Source organism: Myotis brandtii, unplaced genomic scaffold, assembly GCF_000412655.1.
Source record: "Myotis brandtii unplaced genomic scaffold, ASM41265v1 scaffold478, whole genome shotgun sequence".
Lineage (NCBI taxonomy): Eukaryota > Metazoa > Chordata > Mammalia > Chiroptera > Vespertilionidae > Myotis > Myotis brandtii.
In genome coordinates, this window is record NW_005368264.1 from 436,255 (window position 1) to 452,004 (window position 15,750).

Consider the following 15,750-nt stretch of genomic DNA (forward strand, 5'->3'; position numbering starts at 1 on the left):
CCTGCCTGCCTGATTGCCCCTAACCACTCTGCATGCCTGCCTGATCACCTCTAACCCCGCTGCCTACCTATCTGATCACCCCTAACACATTGCCTGCTTGCCTGATCGCCCCTACCAACTCTGCCTGCCTGCCTGCCTGCCTAATCACCCCTAACTGCTCGCCTGCCTGCCTAATCACCCCTAACTGCTCGCCTGCCTGCCTATTTGCCCCTAACCTCCTTTGCCTCGGCCCCCACCACTGCGGCTTCGTCCAGGTTGTTCGGCTGTCCAGTCTAATTAGCATATTACACTTTTATTATTATAGACTAGAGGCCCAATGCACGAAATTCGCGCAAGGGGTTTGGCCCTCGCAGCCCCAGCTTCATCCAGAAGGTTGTCCAGAAGGATGTCCGGAAGGTCATTTGGCTGTCCGGTCTAATTAGCATATTACGCTTTTATTATTATAGTTTGTGTAATCAGTGCTGTATACTACATATTAAGATTTTGTACTAATTCTATCCGTACTTTCTTTGAAAACAAAAGTCCGGAGTTGTTTTTTAATTTACAGACTAGAGCTAAAATTCTGTTCTTACTACCAACTATGGCCCTCATGAGATTCAACCAATAGTCCCAAACCTTGAGCAAATATATCATCAGTGAATTTAAAACCACTGTTATTTGGTTACAGAGGAGAGAGGAAATGATCTTTCATCAACTGAGAATATTCTCTAGTGACGGACTCTACATCCAGTCTCCCCAGTAACCCAAGGCCTCCTCAAGGTAAAGGGGGCTGAGCCTGGAAGGAAGCCACGCTAACTGGTTCACAGACGATTCTGTTTGCAGTGCACTGTGGCCAGCTGACCAGCCTATCTGCAGACGGTCAGATACCCCATGCAAAGTCTGGCTTCGGAGAAAGGGTTTCTTTAAATCGGTCAAAGAAATTGTTGAACTGATCGATAAACACTGTTTTTGTTTTTTAAATCTTTATTGTTGAAAGTATTACATATGTCCCCTTTCCCCCCACTGACCTCTCCTAGCCGCCCCTACGCCCCTACCCCAGGCCTTCACCACCCTATTGTCTGTGTTCATGGGTTATGCATATATGCATACAAGTTCTTTGGTTGATCTCTTCCCACTATAAACACTGTTTTGAAAGTAAAAGTTTCCATTCATCCAGATCTCACAGAAAGACCTTATGCAAACTAGGAAAATCAGACTTCAGTCATGGCCCATTGCATATATGCATAATTACAATACATTTATTTTTATTTATTTAACCCTGCCCCCAGTATCTAGATGCTAAATTTTCTTCCCAAAAGAATTTAGATACCACAAATGAAATTTTTAAAAGAATTTTGGACACTAAGTTAATATAAAATGATAAAACTTGCTAAATCTAAAATTAGGATACTTCTGCCTTATTCATAGCCATGACTTTATAGAAATATAATTTCTCTGAACAGGTTAGGCAAGCAAGCCTATGAAAATAGGAAGAAAGTACAACAATATTTCTGCATTACAAATTAATCAGGATCTGAAACATTCAAACAAAGACAAGTGGTATGAATAAAAGTTCTTAAAAGTTAACTATAGCCCGGCCAGCATGGCTCAGTGATTGAGTATCAACCTATGAACTAGGACAGTGATGGCGAACCTTTTGAGCTCGGCGTGTCAGCATTTTGAAAAACCCTAACTTAACTCTGGTGCCGTGTCACATATAGAAATTTTTTGATATTTGCAACCATAGTAAAACAAAGATTTATATTTTTGATATTTATTTTATATATTTAAATGCCATTTAACAAAGAAAAATCAACCAAAAAAATGAGTTCGCGTGTCAGAGGTTCGCCATCACGGAACTAGGAGGTCACAGTTCGATTCCTGGTCAGGGCACGTGCCCGGGTTGCAGGCTCAATCCCCAGTGTGGGGCATGCAGGAGGCAGCCAGTCAATGATTCTTTCTATTATTGATGTTTCTCTCTCTCTCCCTTTCTCTCTGAAATCAATTAAAATTTATATTTTTAAAAAGTTAACTATAAAAACTAGTAAACAAAATCAACCTTCTGTTTTGAATTTCAGTGATACAGTGAAGAACAATTACTCTTTTAAAAAAAATTAAACTTCCCTGTCATCTAAACTATTCAAAAAGGTTCACCTTACAAAGATTCTCATTGTTTCAAACATTAACTTAGTAATTTGAGAGGTTAGCATTCATACAGTATTGCAGTCTCTAAAAAACTTTTTTATGACAATTCAAAATAAATGAAGTCTGAAGATTTTATTAATATTTGAGTCCAATTCTCCAAAACACTTTATCATAAAACCTTAAGCTACTACAAAATACTATCTATTTGAAAAATTAAAGCTACACATTACAATTTTAATTCTTCATCTAAATCAGGGGTGGGAAACATCCAGCCCACAGACCTTATAAGGCCCATGAAATCATTTGGGCTGCCCCTGCCAGGGCAACTGCAGGCGGGACTTGAAGTTCAATAAATCTAGGAGCTTTTTTCATAGCAACATAAATTTCTATTAAGTGAATCATAACTATCCAAATGGCCATTGGCAGAAAAATGGTTCCCCACCCCTGATCTAAGTAAACAGTAAGCCACTTGTAACTACTAGATATTTCTGTATTAACCAAGTTTTTAAGGTCTTACCTACCTTTAAAACTCACTACTTTTAAACCTCCAATTTCTTCCACCAGGGAGTAAAAATGTTAAGTACTCTCATCTAATTACTTTAATGTAACATTGACTTTGCATACCAACATTCTCCTCTATAAATGGAGGCCTTAATTACAATGTTTTATTCTTAAAACAGAACACTTTCTGGATAAGAAAAGAGTAAGCCTTAAGTTCCGATCCTTTCACTAAATTAAACACTATAGGCACTACGTACAGACTAACAAAATCTAGGAGAAAAAGACAATTACAGATGTACTGAGGGCAGGGAGCATCAAATACTACCTTCCTGAAATTACTTCTGGTGCAGCATAGTTGGGTGAGCCACAACTTGTTCTTAAGAATTCACCATCTGACATCATGTTTGAAAGACCTGAAAATGCACAAAATCCACTACTCAAGATTTCCCAAGGATAAAAATAAAAGCAAAACTCCATTAAACAATACCATTGAGTTTGCATTAAAGTAATACATCATTTTATTCTTTACTCCAACAAAATCCTATAGTCTTTACTATTCCCAAATATTTTGCCACTATGCCCTAAAATTTGTAATCTATTTCAACATTTAAAGTTAGTGCATTTTTTCAATTTAATGAGCATGTATTAAGCTATTAGTCACTGTGCTTACTAAAATAAACTTGGCATGTTTAAATTTTATTAGTACAGAAATTACTAGAAAAAAATGTAGAACAGAGAAGAATTAAAATTGAAAGTTTCTTTTAATCCCTGTTCTGATTCTTTAATAAAATATAATAATTTTGAAAATCGAAGTTCCCTCATAGTTTTACTACAAAAAGACCCTATATCTTCTCAAAAATGTATTCGATTCATTTTTCTGTTAGATTTAACAATGGTAATAGCAATTTCTATAGGAAATAAAAGAAACTTAAATTCATTTTTGATAATCTGTCAAAATTTGTATTTTCTGGCTGAAATTACATTTTTCTCAAGTTGAAATTGTTTTTCTATCATTTAAAATATCTTCCCTTTTTTTTCCCCCTAAATAATTTTGTTCAGATAATTCATCTTCTGGCATCCAAAGTTTGAATAACTGTATCCCAGTCTCCTACCTCTTGCTCCATAATGGATTAAAAGAATATACTGGAAATAGGTCACTAACTTCTCCTTCACACATAATGGGTTCCTTCAAATGATGTCTCTACTACCACTGTTTACCTACTGTCACAAAACTCAATTTTAAAGACATAAAGCTAAGAAAAGAGAATTCCTAGATCTCTCCTCCTTTTTGCATGCTCATGAACAAAATGGTGAAGATATACTACTTTGGAATACTCAGTCTATGACATAAAAGTAAGAATTATCTGAAGAATGCTATCCATGTTCATTGAACGTGATGAACATGAAACTGTAAACATCTCCTTACCAAAATCAGCTATCTTGGCATTCATGTGTGCATCCAGCAGGACGTTTTCCGGTTTCAGGTCTCTGTGGACCACCATGTGCCTGTGGCAATAGTCCACTCCAGAAAGGATTTGTTGGAACAGACGTCGGCTTTCTTTTTCATCCAGCTAAGAAGAGTAGAGAGGCATCTTAAAGGTGTGTCTTTCAACAGAAATTAATTCTCCAATCTATATAACTGTATGAATGCATGGACCTCACTTATAAGATACTTCTGAAATGCAGAGGAGAGCTATGCAGCACAAACGAAAATTCGAGGAGGATCTTGGAACCCAAATCAGTAACTCAACTTTCTAATGTGAGCACTTTCATGACTCCAGTGCTATAGCTTGCTTTCCTTTATATCTCAGGAGCTATTTCAGACAGTTTCAATTTCTGCCTAAAACTAGATATGTTTTCTCCTATAAATTCAAAACATTTCATCTTTCATTCCTTTAACAAATATTTATTGAAAACCTCATGTACTGTTGAATGCTATGTAGCAACAGAGGGACTAATACAGTTGAGAAAATAGACATTAAAATAAACGAGTGATAGTGCTTTGAAGAAAAATAAAGCAGGACAAGGACACAGTTATGCTGTGACGGGGATACTATGTCAGACTATGTGAGGGAGTGACATTTACAGCATTGTCAATGAATTAACAAGCAATCACCTCACTTTATGTCCTGAAATAAAAGACATTTTCGTTTTAACAGAAGAAAAACTTTAATTCCATTTATTTTATAAAATATAAAAGCATTTATCTTTACTTACTGAAAAGATTATCTTTTGCTGCAACTACATTTTTTTAAAATATTCTTTTAAAAATTCTCTTTCCATTTTTCCATATTTTCTTATTTTGTTTTTTTTTCATAATCATTACTTTGACATGCTTGCTCCCAAGAAGGGGTATTTAACTAATAAGCTATTAATACTTAAGGTGAAGAACTCTAATATGCAATTCTCTAACGCAGGTCACAAATTAGCATCCTAAAAATGAGATTTTTATACCTTAAATGGCATAGATAATCTGGGAGAAAAGATGAAATAATAATATTTTTGAAAGCAAAATTAAAACTATCAAGTACGACTGGACTGTGTTGCTCAGTCCTTGATTGTTGACCTATGAACCAGGAGGTCAGGGTTCGATTCCTGGTCAGGGTACATGCCCAGGTTTGGGGCTCAATCCCCAGTGTGGGGCATATAGGAGACAGCTAATCAATGTTTCTCTCTCATCCATCTCTCTATCCCTCTCCATTCCTCTAAAATCAATAAAAAAATATTTTTTAAAAAAGTTATCAAAGTACTATGAGATACCCTTCCCTCTAAAAATAATGCTAATGATTTAGCAATCTAACACCTTTATTTCTAGAAGAAATGTAGGTTCGTTTTTTTTAAGCAATCATATCAAATATACTAAATGAAAAAAGAATGTGTTCTAAATGTGAAAGAGAAGGAAACTTAATTGATTAAACAAAATATAAGAGGTAAAATAACTAGATAGGCTACAAAAAAATGAAGATTACACTATATTAATAATAAATACAGCACAAAGGATGAAGGAGGGGAAATTTACAAAGGAAGATTAGAAAGGTCAAAGCATATTTCCAGTCACACATGGCAGCCTGAACCTTTGGTCTCCACTCCCTGAGATATTACTGAAAGGACATTTGCATATAAAGACAAAGAGAACCAGAGGAGAGACAGCAGGAATCGAGAGGAGCCACCCAGCTGGAGAGTGGATGAAAGTGAGAAAGGCTTCGCCAGCCAGAGGAGGCCGAAACCCACGCCTATAGGCATGGCAGCCAGTAATAACCTGTCTGTACAGAGAACCCTGGAAAGGCTCAGAAACGGGGAGTCCTGGGAAGTTTTGAAGGTGGAGGTGAGAGGTGGGCTAAAAAACAGAACAATTGGCTGAAGAATGAAGTTCTAAACTCCTCTGCTAGGGAGTCAGACCCACCATTTGCTTCTCAGTAAGGCTGACCCAGCTCTGTCCTCAAGGACAGCAAGGCAGGGCTGAGGCCCCAGACGGAAAACATGGGGAGTACGTGAAAGTCAACATACTGACTCGTGTCACCTGCAACCTCTTCCCCTTTCAGCTTCCAGGTGCTGGCAGCTGAGCTGATGCCCTCGGGGAAATGGGAAGGTTTCTTCTAGAGCGACTATCTGATCCAAAGAAAGCTGCTTGCTGTTACTGACCTTTGGTGAACCCCAATAAAATGGTAAGTCCCTACCTAACCAACCTGTGCGGAGGCCCACCCCTCAGTCAGTTCCACCCACATGAGCCAGGCCTTTCGTACCTCACTCTCAATGAGTGGACATCCAGTAAGGAAGGGCCAATGCACAAGAGACAAAGAAAGACCAACAAAGTGAATTTTAAAAAACCAGGGAGCAGGGCGCACAGACTGTCCAGAAACAATGCAGGGAACACAAGAAAAAAATTTAACTACTTGTCATCTTCAGATAAGAGTATTACATCTGTGGAGAAAAAACAGGCTACTTATAGAAAAGAAAATTTCAGAAAACAAGGAAGACCTTTGAAATAGAAACGATGACAACTGAAATGTTAATATGCAACAGATAAACACAGAAGAAAACTCCCATAATGTTAAGCAAACTGACAAAGAAATGGAAAAGCAAACTAGATGCCAATTCAACTTCCATAACTGTAGGCAGGAAAGGGGGAGTGGGGAGATACAGTGAACAGAGAAGTGGAATGCCTCAAATGTACATGAACCATGTTAAGAAATGGCAAATGAAAATAAACTTGGTTAGTGAGTTGAGTGTGATGAAAATAAACATATGCTATAGAGAACAAGTGAATGACATAAACAACTTTAGATTAGGAGGGGGGGGGAATGGATTCTCGGTGCTAGATATGGCTCCTATAGTAGAGACTTTTGCATGCCGACAACCTGGATGTGAGAAGAAGTATGGGCAGGGGTCAGAGCTCAGTTTTTGTAACTGTAACTGAAGATACTATTCAAAATGTCTTCTGGAGCTCCTTCCAACTCTAAATTCTCTAAGTCTACTTAAGTCCTTCATGCAGCCTGTTCTTACTACTTCAGGCACATCAGATTTCGGAAACAGAAAAGTGAATGCAATTGAAATATGGCTAGGTTCACTAGCAAGGCCTAGATTTAATAATATATTTTGTAAGGATTAATAAATACTTTACGACATATATTAAAGTATCTGTATGCCCCCAAAGCATTGTCTGAGAATCATGAGTTCTGTGGTCTCCTTCCAGTTCTGTCATTAGTAAGTCATGTGACCTTGAGCAAATACATAAACTGAGTCTCAGTTTCCACATCTGTGTAAATAGGCTGAGAAACCCGTCCGCAAGGTCCTTACTAGCTCTAAACACTATCTGATTCTGGACAAACAAATGACTAAGGGAAATGGGTATTAAACAGACCTCTTAACAAAATCGCTTCCCACACAGTGTCCTGAAGCTGGTAAGGGGTAAGGAGAGTTACAAACAGGTACAGGATTAAATCAGAACTGCTTACCCTTCCATTTTTACAGATATAATCAAATAGCTCTCCTCCTGAGACATACTCCATCACCATGAAAATATCAGATGGTGTACTGATGACCTGGTACCTGGTGAGAGAAAACATTATCTACCAATATTAAAACATGTATATTCATTCATTCAATCAATAGTTATTAATATAACTATAATAGTCCAGGTACTGTGCTAGGAGCTGAGAAAACTGCAGGGAACGAAACTTCTCTGCCCTCCTGGGGGGTTCATGTCCTAGGAGTCAGGCAACAAGCATGAACTAAATGAGCATTATCTCAGGTGGTGGAACAGGCTCTGAAGAGAAAGAAATAAATGAACTGAGGGGACCCTTTCATATGGAGTGTTCAAGGAAGGCCTCTCTGAGAAAGCAGTATGTGAGCAGAGCCTAAGTAATGGAAGTGAGGGACGAAGTGTGCCACTGTCTAGGAAGAAGGTGAACTCGGCAGAGGGAGCAGCAAGTGCAAAGGCCCCCCATGTGGAAGTCTGCCTGGCATGTTCAAGGATGGTGAGAAGGCTCGCACAGTGAGCTGGGAGAGAGAAACGGGATGGAGTCACAGAGGTGAGTGGAAGCCTGAGACACAGAACCTTACAAGCCATGATGGAGCTTTGGTATTTACTCCAAGACGAAGGTTTCAAGCAGAGTAGTCATGTGATCTGGCCTATTCACAGGTTACCTGTGGTAGCAACGTGAAGAAGTGACCGTGCGCAGTAGAGATGGAGGCAGGAGCTGCTGCCACAGACCATGAGCGAGATGAAGGGTGTGCAGCCCAGGTTGATGGCGATGAAGGAGCTGGGAAGGAAGCAATGGGATGGATGGGAGGAAGTGAGAGCAAGGGGGAGGTGAAGGATGCCTCCACAGTTCCTGCCGGGAGGAACTGGGTATTCACTGGGATGGGGACAACTGTGGGAAGAGCAAGTTGGGGAGAGTAATAGCGAGTTCGGTTTCAGCCGCGGGGAGTGTCACATGCTGCTCAGACAGCCACATGGAGATGGAGAGCAGGCAATGGGCAGGAGTCTGGGAGAGGTTTCAGAACAGGATGTTTAGGGGTCATCAGCATGTGCACAGTACTGAACCCCAGGGGGCCTCACCAAATGAGAAGAGGTGAGAGGGAAACCAATTTGGAGTCAGCTAGTTCAGTACAAAAGCCTAAGCAGCTTTAACTTACAGCCTATAGAATGAAGCTGAGCAGTAAACAAATGATCTAACACCCCTACAAGTGGCAACTGTAAAACAACGGTAACGTTACTGCCCTTTTGCAATAGTAGGTTCCTGAGATTCTATTCTCTGTCATTTGTTTTATCAGAAGCAAGCAGCATTGGGGGGGAGCCCTATTTGCTGCACGTCTCTAGTGAGGCTGACACGTGGAAATTTGGGGGTTAAGGGTTTGGACTAGCAAATTATTTCATTGCTGGTCCTGCAACAAGTAGGGCCCTGAACATTCTATCCGAAGGGCACTGATCCAGAAGACAAGAAAGAATGAGGAAGGTAACTGCTGATAAGCAAAAGGGCAATACAGGAACACAGGCTTAAGTGACCTTGAATGAGGCTAGGTTAACACAGGAACAGGAAGACACTTCAAACCCCTCAAGAACAGACCAAAGAAATGTCAGTCATCTTTCTCCCTCCGCGTGTTAATTAGGTTAACAACAATGACGAAAAAGTGGCAGGATTATATTAGGAATATAAGCAGATCTTACAGTTTAATAATATGAGGATGCCTGAAAAGCTTGAGGTTCTGAATTTCTCTGCGGATTTTTCCTACCACATCAAGGCTTCGAATCTTCTGTCGATTGAGTATCTTCACAGCAACTTTATGCCCAGTCAATTCGTGTTTGCCAACTGTAGGAGAAACCATTGTAATGGATTAGTGCCTGGCTTGATTAACTACATACTTACACATATTCTAAGAGCACTAATCTTAGCAGTCTCAGAAAATACTTGAGCAAATTTAACTTCCTTCCATTCTGCCTGATTTACCCGAGAATGTCTGTATGAGTGACTAAGTGGGAGAATACATAAGCGAATGATAACAGTGGTTCTTTCCACCAAGGAAGGCCGGAAGGCTAGGGAAAGAGAAAGGAAAGAGACTTCCTTTTTGCACTTTTAAATTCTCTTCATTTGTTTTTCATTTTATTAAACTACCAGACATTCAAATTGAACGTTTTTCTTTTGGTGCACAGCTCTATAGGTTTTAACATGGGTAGAAACTGGTGTAACCACCATCATAATCAGATGCAGAACAGTTTCACCATCCCCAAGAACTCCCTCATGCTACAAACAAAATCCCCCTATCTGTAACTTCCAGAATCTTTTAAAATTTGGTTCGTGAAAATGTCATATCTATTTTTAAAAATAAGAAAAAAATTAAGTGATTATTTTTTAGTTTTGAATGCAATGCCCTGATATTCAATGGCGACAGAATTTAGACATGTTTATAGAGACAAAAGTCTCCAAAAAGTCCACCCTTTCTCAAGAATCTACTGGAGAATGTATATATTCCATCAAAATCAGCAGGGAAACCATGAAGATGGCATCCAATACAGGAGAAACCTAAGGGTGACCCCGATAGAGAATGAAGCACAGCCCTAGGTAACAGGTGTGTGGAGGCCCAGAGGCAACAAATCCCGACAGAAGTGCTACAGGGGATCAAAGAGGGTTATTTCTGTGGGGAAAGAAATAGAGTAAATTGTCTTTCAGGTTTGAGAGAATAGAATATTGTACTGACAGATTTTACAAAGACATTTGAAGACGTGGAGAATTTTTTTTAAAATATATTTTATTGAATTTTTACAGAGAGGAAGGGAGAGGGATAGAGAGCCAGAAACATCGATGAGAGAGAAACATTGATCAGCTGCCTCCTGCACACCCCCTACTGGGGATGTGCCCGCAACCAAGGTACATGCCCTTGACCGGAATCGAACCTGGGACCCTTTGAGTCCGCATGCTGATGCTCTATCCACTGAGCCAAACCGGTTAGGGCTGAAGACGTGGAGAATTTAAACTTAGGTCCAAAGAGTACAAAGCTAATGACAAAAATGAGTTTAAAACTCAAGGAAAATTAAAAGTAAGACAATACTATCATAGTATTGACTTACCGAAGACTTTTTATACAGTCACAATTATGAAAACACCACATATGGATTTTTAAAGATTATATAATTTTATTAGAGGCCTGTTGCACCAAGAGCTTCGTGCAATAGGCCTTCCCTTCCCTTGGTTGCTGGCACCGGTTTGCCTCTGGCACCCGGGACCCAGGCCTTCACTCTGGCCAGGCTCCAGCCGGAGCCGGCCCCGGAGCCATCCAGCTTCGCTGCTCCGGCCGTCTGGCTTTGCTCCACCGCTTGGAGCCTATGTATGCAAATTAACCGCCATCTTTGTTGAGTTAATTTGCATACTCTCCTGATTGGCTGGTTAGCGTAGTGAAGGTATGGTCAATTTACATGTTTGTCTATTATTAGGTAAGATTAGAAGAATGAAGGTATACAGAAAAGGTACAAGAAAACTCATACCCTCATCTACCATAATAGACAGTCAACCAAAGAAGCCTGTCCAGCCCTAACCGGTTTGGCTCAGCGGATAGAGCTTCGGCCTGCGGACTCAAGGGTTCCAGGTTCGATTCCAGTCAAGGGCATGTACCTGGGTTGCGGGCACATCCCCAGTGGGGAGTGTGCAGGAGGCAGCTGATCGATGTTTCTCTCTCATCGATGTTTCTAACTCTCTATCCCTCTCCCTTTCTCTCTGTAAAAAAACAATAAAATATATTTTTTAAAAAAAGAAGCCTGTCCGTAGGAAGTAAAAGAGCGCTTACATATATCCACTAGACATGTGGAGGTTTAAAAAAAAAAGATGAATACAAAAAGAAACAGATAAGAGTCAGAAGTGGAGATGGGGAATTCTATTTTATAAATACACCTCCGACCACTATTGGACCTTTTAAAATATACATGTATTACTTTACCCCCAAAAAATGTTAAGTAAGTAATTTAGGTTTTAGCTTTACAGGAGGAAAACCGTCTCCTCTCAATTCAAACAGTTTGTAAGACGCTATCAGAGAGCTGTCCCTGCCGACAGTGATCATCATCAGCTGAAATCAAGGCTCATGGTAACAGGAAATCCCTTCTAAGTCATTTGTATTTGCTATGGGCTGAATTATGTCTCCCCCAAATTTTATATATTGAGGCCCTGACCCCTAATCCCCTGGAATATGACAGTAAACTTGGAGACAGGGCCTTCAGAGAGGTGACTACGTTAAAATGAGTCAGTACAGGTTGGCCCTCATCCCACCTGACTGGTGTCCCTATGAGAGGAAATGTGGACACAGAGACCACAGGGCACACACAGGAAGCTGCTTGAGCACAGGGGAGAAGGCAGCCATCTAGGAGAGAGGCCTCAGAAGAAAACAAACCTTCAGAAACCTTGCCCTCAGGCGCTAGCCTCCAGGCAGCAAGAAAACAAATTTCTGTTGTTAAAGTCAGACCAGTCAGCTGTATTTTGTTATGGCAGCCCAAGCAGATTAATACAATGGGATCTGGGATAAAGCTGAGCCTCATTATCCTTTAAAAAACCCCAAGAACCCAGCCGGTGTGGCTCAGTGGTTGAGCGTCCACCTATAACCCGGAGGCCACAGTTCAATTCCCAGTCAGGGCACATGCCCAGGTTTCGGGCTCGATCCCCAGTAGGGGGCATGCAGGAGGCAGCCAAGCAATGACTTTCATTACTGATGTTTTCTCTCTCTCCCTCTCCCTTCCCCTCTGAAACCAACTGTACATACACATGTATAGAAACAAGAGGGAGCCTGTTGGTGTGGCTCAGTTGGTTGGAACGTCCTCTTGTCCTACACACTGAAAGGTTTCAGGTTTGATCGCTGGTTGGGCTCTTATGAGAAGGCAACCAACGTTTCTCTCTCACATCTCTCCCTCTCTCTCTCTCTCTCTCTTTCTCTCTCTCAAGTCAATGAAACATCTCCTCGGGTGAGGATTAAAAAACAGACAAACCACGAGTGAGAACCTTACAGATCACGGGGTCCAATGGTTTTCTACAAGTCGGCATCGTCCCACCAGGCTAACCCAGACGGCGAGAGAGGGGCTCCTCCGCCCCCACAGCCCCTGCAGTTGGGAGGCCAGGACAAGGGACGGGCAGTCCTCAGTGTATTGAAATGTTAAAGCTGTTTGCTTAAATGTTTTCATTAGTAATATAAAACGCAGGTCAGGTCATACTGATATTTCACAAGGGAGAAAAAGCCCACCCAAGTTCAACTTCCATGCTGCCCGACCCTGTAACCTTCACAAAACCTCTACAGTGAAACCCTCCCAGCAAGGAGCCGCCGTGGGACGGAGCGCAGCCCACTGTCACCCAGAGGATTAGCACAGGATCAGGAGGTAAAATGCCATTTTAGAATCACCACAATGCAAAAGGAATCTCTAAATTTAACCACCCTTTATATAGCCCAACTAATCTCAGAACCATCCCTGGCCACGGAGTGACAGCAGCTCCTGAAAGACGGCAGAGTCTCAGACGGCACTGGATATGCTTCCACCAAAACCTCACGAAAACATGCCGAGCTGAGCGAGGAAGAAAACCCGACAGTCACAGCTGAAATGAACCGTGGAAGTCCCGCACATTCTCATTTCTGATACGGCTCTCGGGAAGCGTTTTCTTTCTAGACCTAGTTCACTGATACCAGAAGGAATCTCATCTGTCTCAGCTGCAGACTCCCCACCCCCCTCCCCTGCTGACCAGGAACCTTCCCCAGTAACTGCACAGCTGACACAGCCTGGAAACAGGCACCACACTGGGAATACTGGCCGACTGAGAGCTGGAAAGGATGTTAGAGCAGAATCCACTCCAGTCTGACCCTTATCACAAGTCAACCAGCCTCTTCCCATATCCCCCCTGCTCAATGCAGTTTACGAAAACAGCCGGGTTTATCCCAAACCCCACACTTAGTTTTCTGTCATTAAACAAGGCGCAGCAAGAGGAGAGCCAAAGCACCCTCAGACTCGTCCCGCTGGCATCACGCACGGAGCAGCCACCGTGTGCCAGCTAATGCGCCAGGGAAAAGTCCTGGCCCAAAGCGACCTGGGCTCCTGGGACCGTCCTCGCCACTGAAGGCGACCAAAGTAACGGCAAGGTAAAAAATAAATAAATAAATAGAGTGCAAAAGGATAAAAGGGGGGGGGGGAGAATACACATGAAGATCACCCCAGAAATGGACAAATCATTAACTATTTCAGAGCGATAGTTAAGAGAATGCAGAAGTTATGAAATAAGAGCAGAGCAAGACGGCTCTTGCAACAGAAAAAAAACATTTCGAAAGCAGTAAGTTGTAGCAGAAATGTGACAGAAACATTTATGTAACACACACCAGAAAATAAGAAAGAAATTAGCAATAATTAGAGGGAAGGGACTAGGGAACCAAGTAAAATTCAACTCATGAGTAACTGGGGAGGATCACTGCACCTGTTAATTTAATTGGAAGCAAATCTTGGTTAAAAGCATTTTAAAATTAAGAGGGTGTTAATTTTCACATATGACATGTGGACCGGAAATTTTGTCCATTAAGTCGAGGGTTTACTGTATTCACATAGCACCAAGTCCCTGACAGGGACTTCGCCCACTATCTAAAAACTACAGAAACCCTGCCTGACTCAGTCACAGAAGAGCACAGAGGCAAAAAAACAGGCTCATCTGGCTTCAGTGTAAATCAGATTCTTTAAATGAACACTATGTTTAAAAATATAAATCTAGTTAATATGTAAAGTAATTTAGGTATACAATTTACCAGCTAATATTCATGGCATCCCCACTTTGTACCCGGATATACTGACTCTCTCACCAACCCTGGAAGATCTGTGTTATTAGCAACACTTCACAGCTAACGCAGCACAGGAAGATGAAATGACACAGCTAGTGGCTTGCAAAGCCAAAACATGAACCCAGGTGTGTCTCAAAATGTTGTGCGTTTTCCAAAAATGATAAGTGAAAAGTGATAAATTAAAAAAAAAAATCCTCAAATGGACATTACTTGGTATAATAATATATACATATCCTTTTAATAAAACACAAATAGTAGAAATTAAGATATCAGAGGACTCCTTAATTTATAGTCTTATAGTTTTCAAAAGAATAGACTGAGTAATAATTATTCTAAACATTCATTTGTTCATTTAAGAAATAGTTAATGACAAAAGGAAGATAAACAATCCAATCAAAAAATGGGCAAAGGACCTAAATAGACACCTTTTAAAAGAGGACATTCAGAAAGCCAAGAGACATATGAAAACATGCTCAAAGTCGCTAATCATCCGAGAGATGCAAATCAAAACAACAATGAGGTACCATCTCACACCTGTCAGAATGGCTATCATCAACAAATCAACAAACGACAAGTGCTGGAGAGGATGTGGAGAAAAAGGAACACTTGTGCACTGCTGGTGGGAATGCAGACTGGTGCAGCCACTATGGAAGACAGTATGGAGTTTCCTCAAAAAACAAAACATGGAACTCCCATTTGACCCTGTGATCCCACTTCTAGGAATATATCCCAAGAAACCAAAAACACCAATCAGAAAGGATATATGCCTCTATCCCTCTCCCTTCCTCTCTGTAAAAAATCAATAAAATATATATTTAAAAAAAAAGAAATAGTTAATGAATGCCTGCAACTACCATATGCCAGGCACTGCTACTGTGACCTTTTCCTGTACGAAAAAATGAATCCAGTCTACCAAAAACCTGTCTTATGTCAATTTCAATGTTTTAAGACAAGATGCCAAGAAGATATTTTATTTATTCTATCACACCAATATAAAAGTTATTTAAAAAATTAGGGTATCATTAAGGACAAATGAAGAGCATAAAACTATAGGCACATAAAATATAATGCAAGTGTAGTTGTAGTGGGTTAAATAGTATTCCTCCTCCCCAAATTCAAGTCCACCTGGAACCTCAGCAAGTAATCTTATTTGGAAATAGTCTTTGCAGATGTAATTAGTGAACTCTAGATCTAGTGTCTGGTGTCCTTATAAGAAAAGGACTCAGAAAGAAATAACACACCAACTCACACATACAGGTGGCGGCCATGTGAGGCAGCGATTGTAGCCTTGCTGCCGAGGAAGGCCAGCAGCCACCAGAAGCTGGAGGAGGCAAGGGA

At 40.8% G+C, this 15,750-nt stretch overlaps 1 protein-coding gene across 2 annotated transcripts in view; it reads right to left on the minus strand.

Annotated features, from left to right (window-relative positions):
• PRKAA1 (protein kinase, AMP-activated, alpha 1 catalytic subunit) overlaps positions 1-15,750 on the minus strand; it is a 32,510-nt gene that overhangs the window by 9,477 nt on the left and 7,283 nt on the right. For both annotated transcript variants that reach the window (XM_005875984.2, XM_014547520.1), the window contains exons 2-5: positions 9,296-9,437; positions 7,581-7,674; positions 4,052-4,196; positions 2,951-3,038 (exon numbers count right to left, since the gene is read on the minus strand). In XM_005875984.2, coding sequence (XP_005876046.1) covers positions 2,951-3,038; positions 4,052-4,196; positions 7,581-7,674; positions 9,296-9,437 — 469 coding nt within the window. The remainder of the gene's footprint in view (positions 1-2,950; positions 3,039-4,051; positions 4,197-7,580; positions 7,675-9,295; positions 9,438-15,750) is intronic.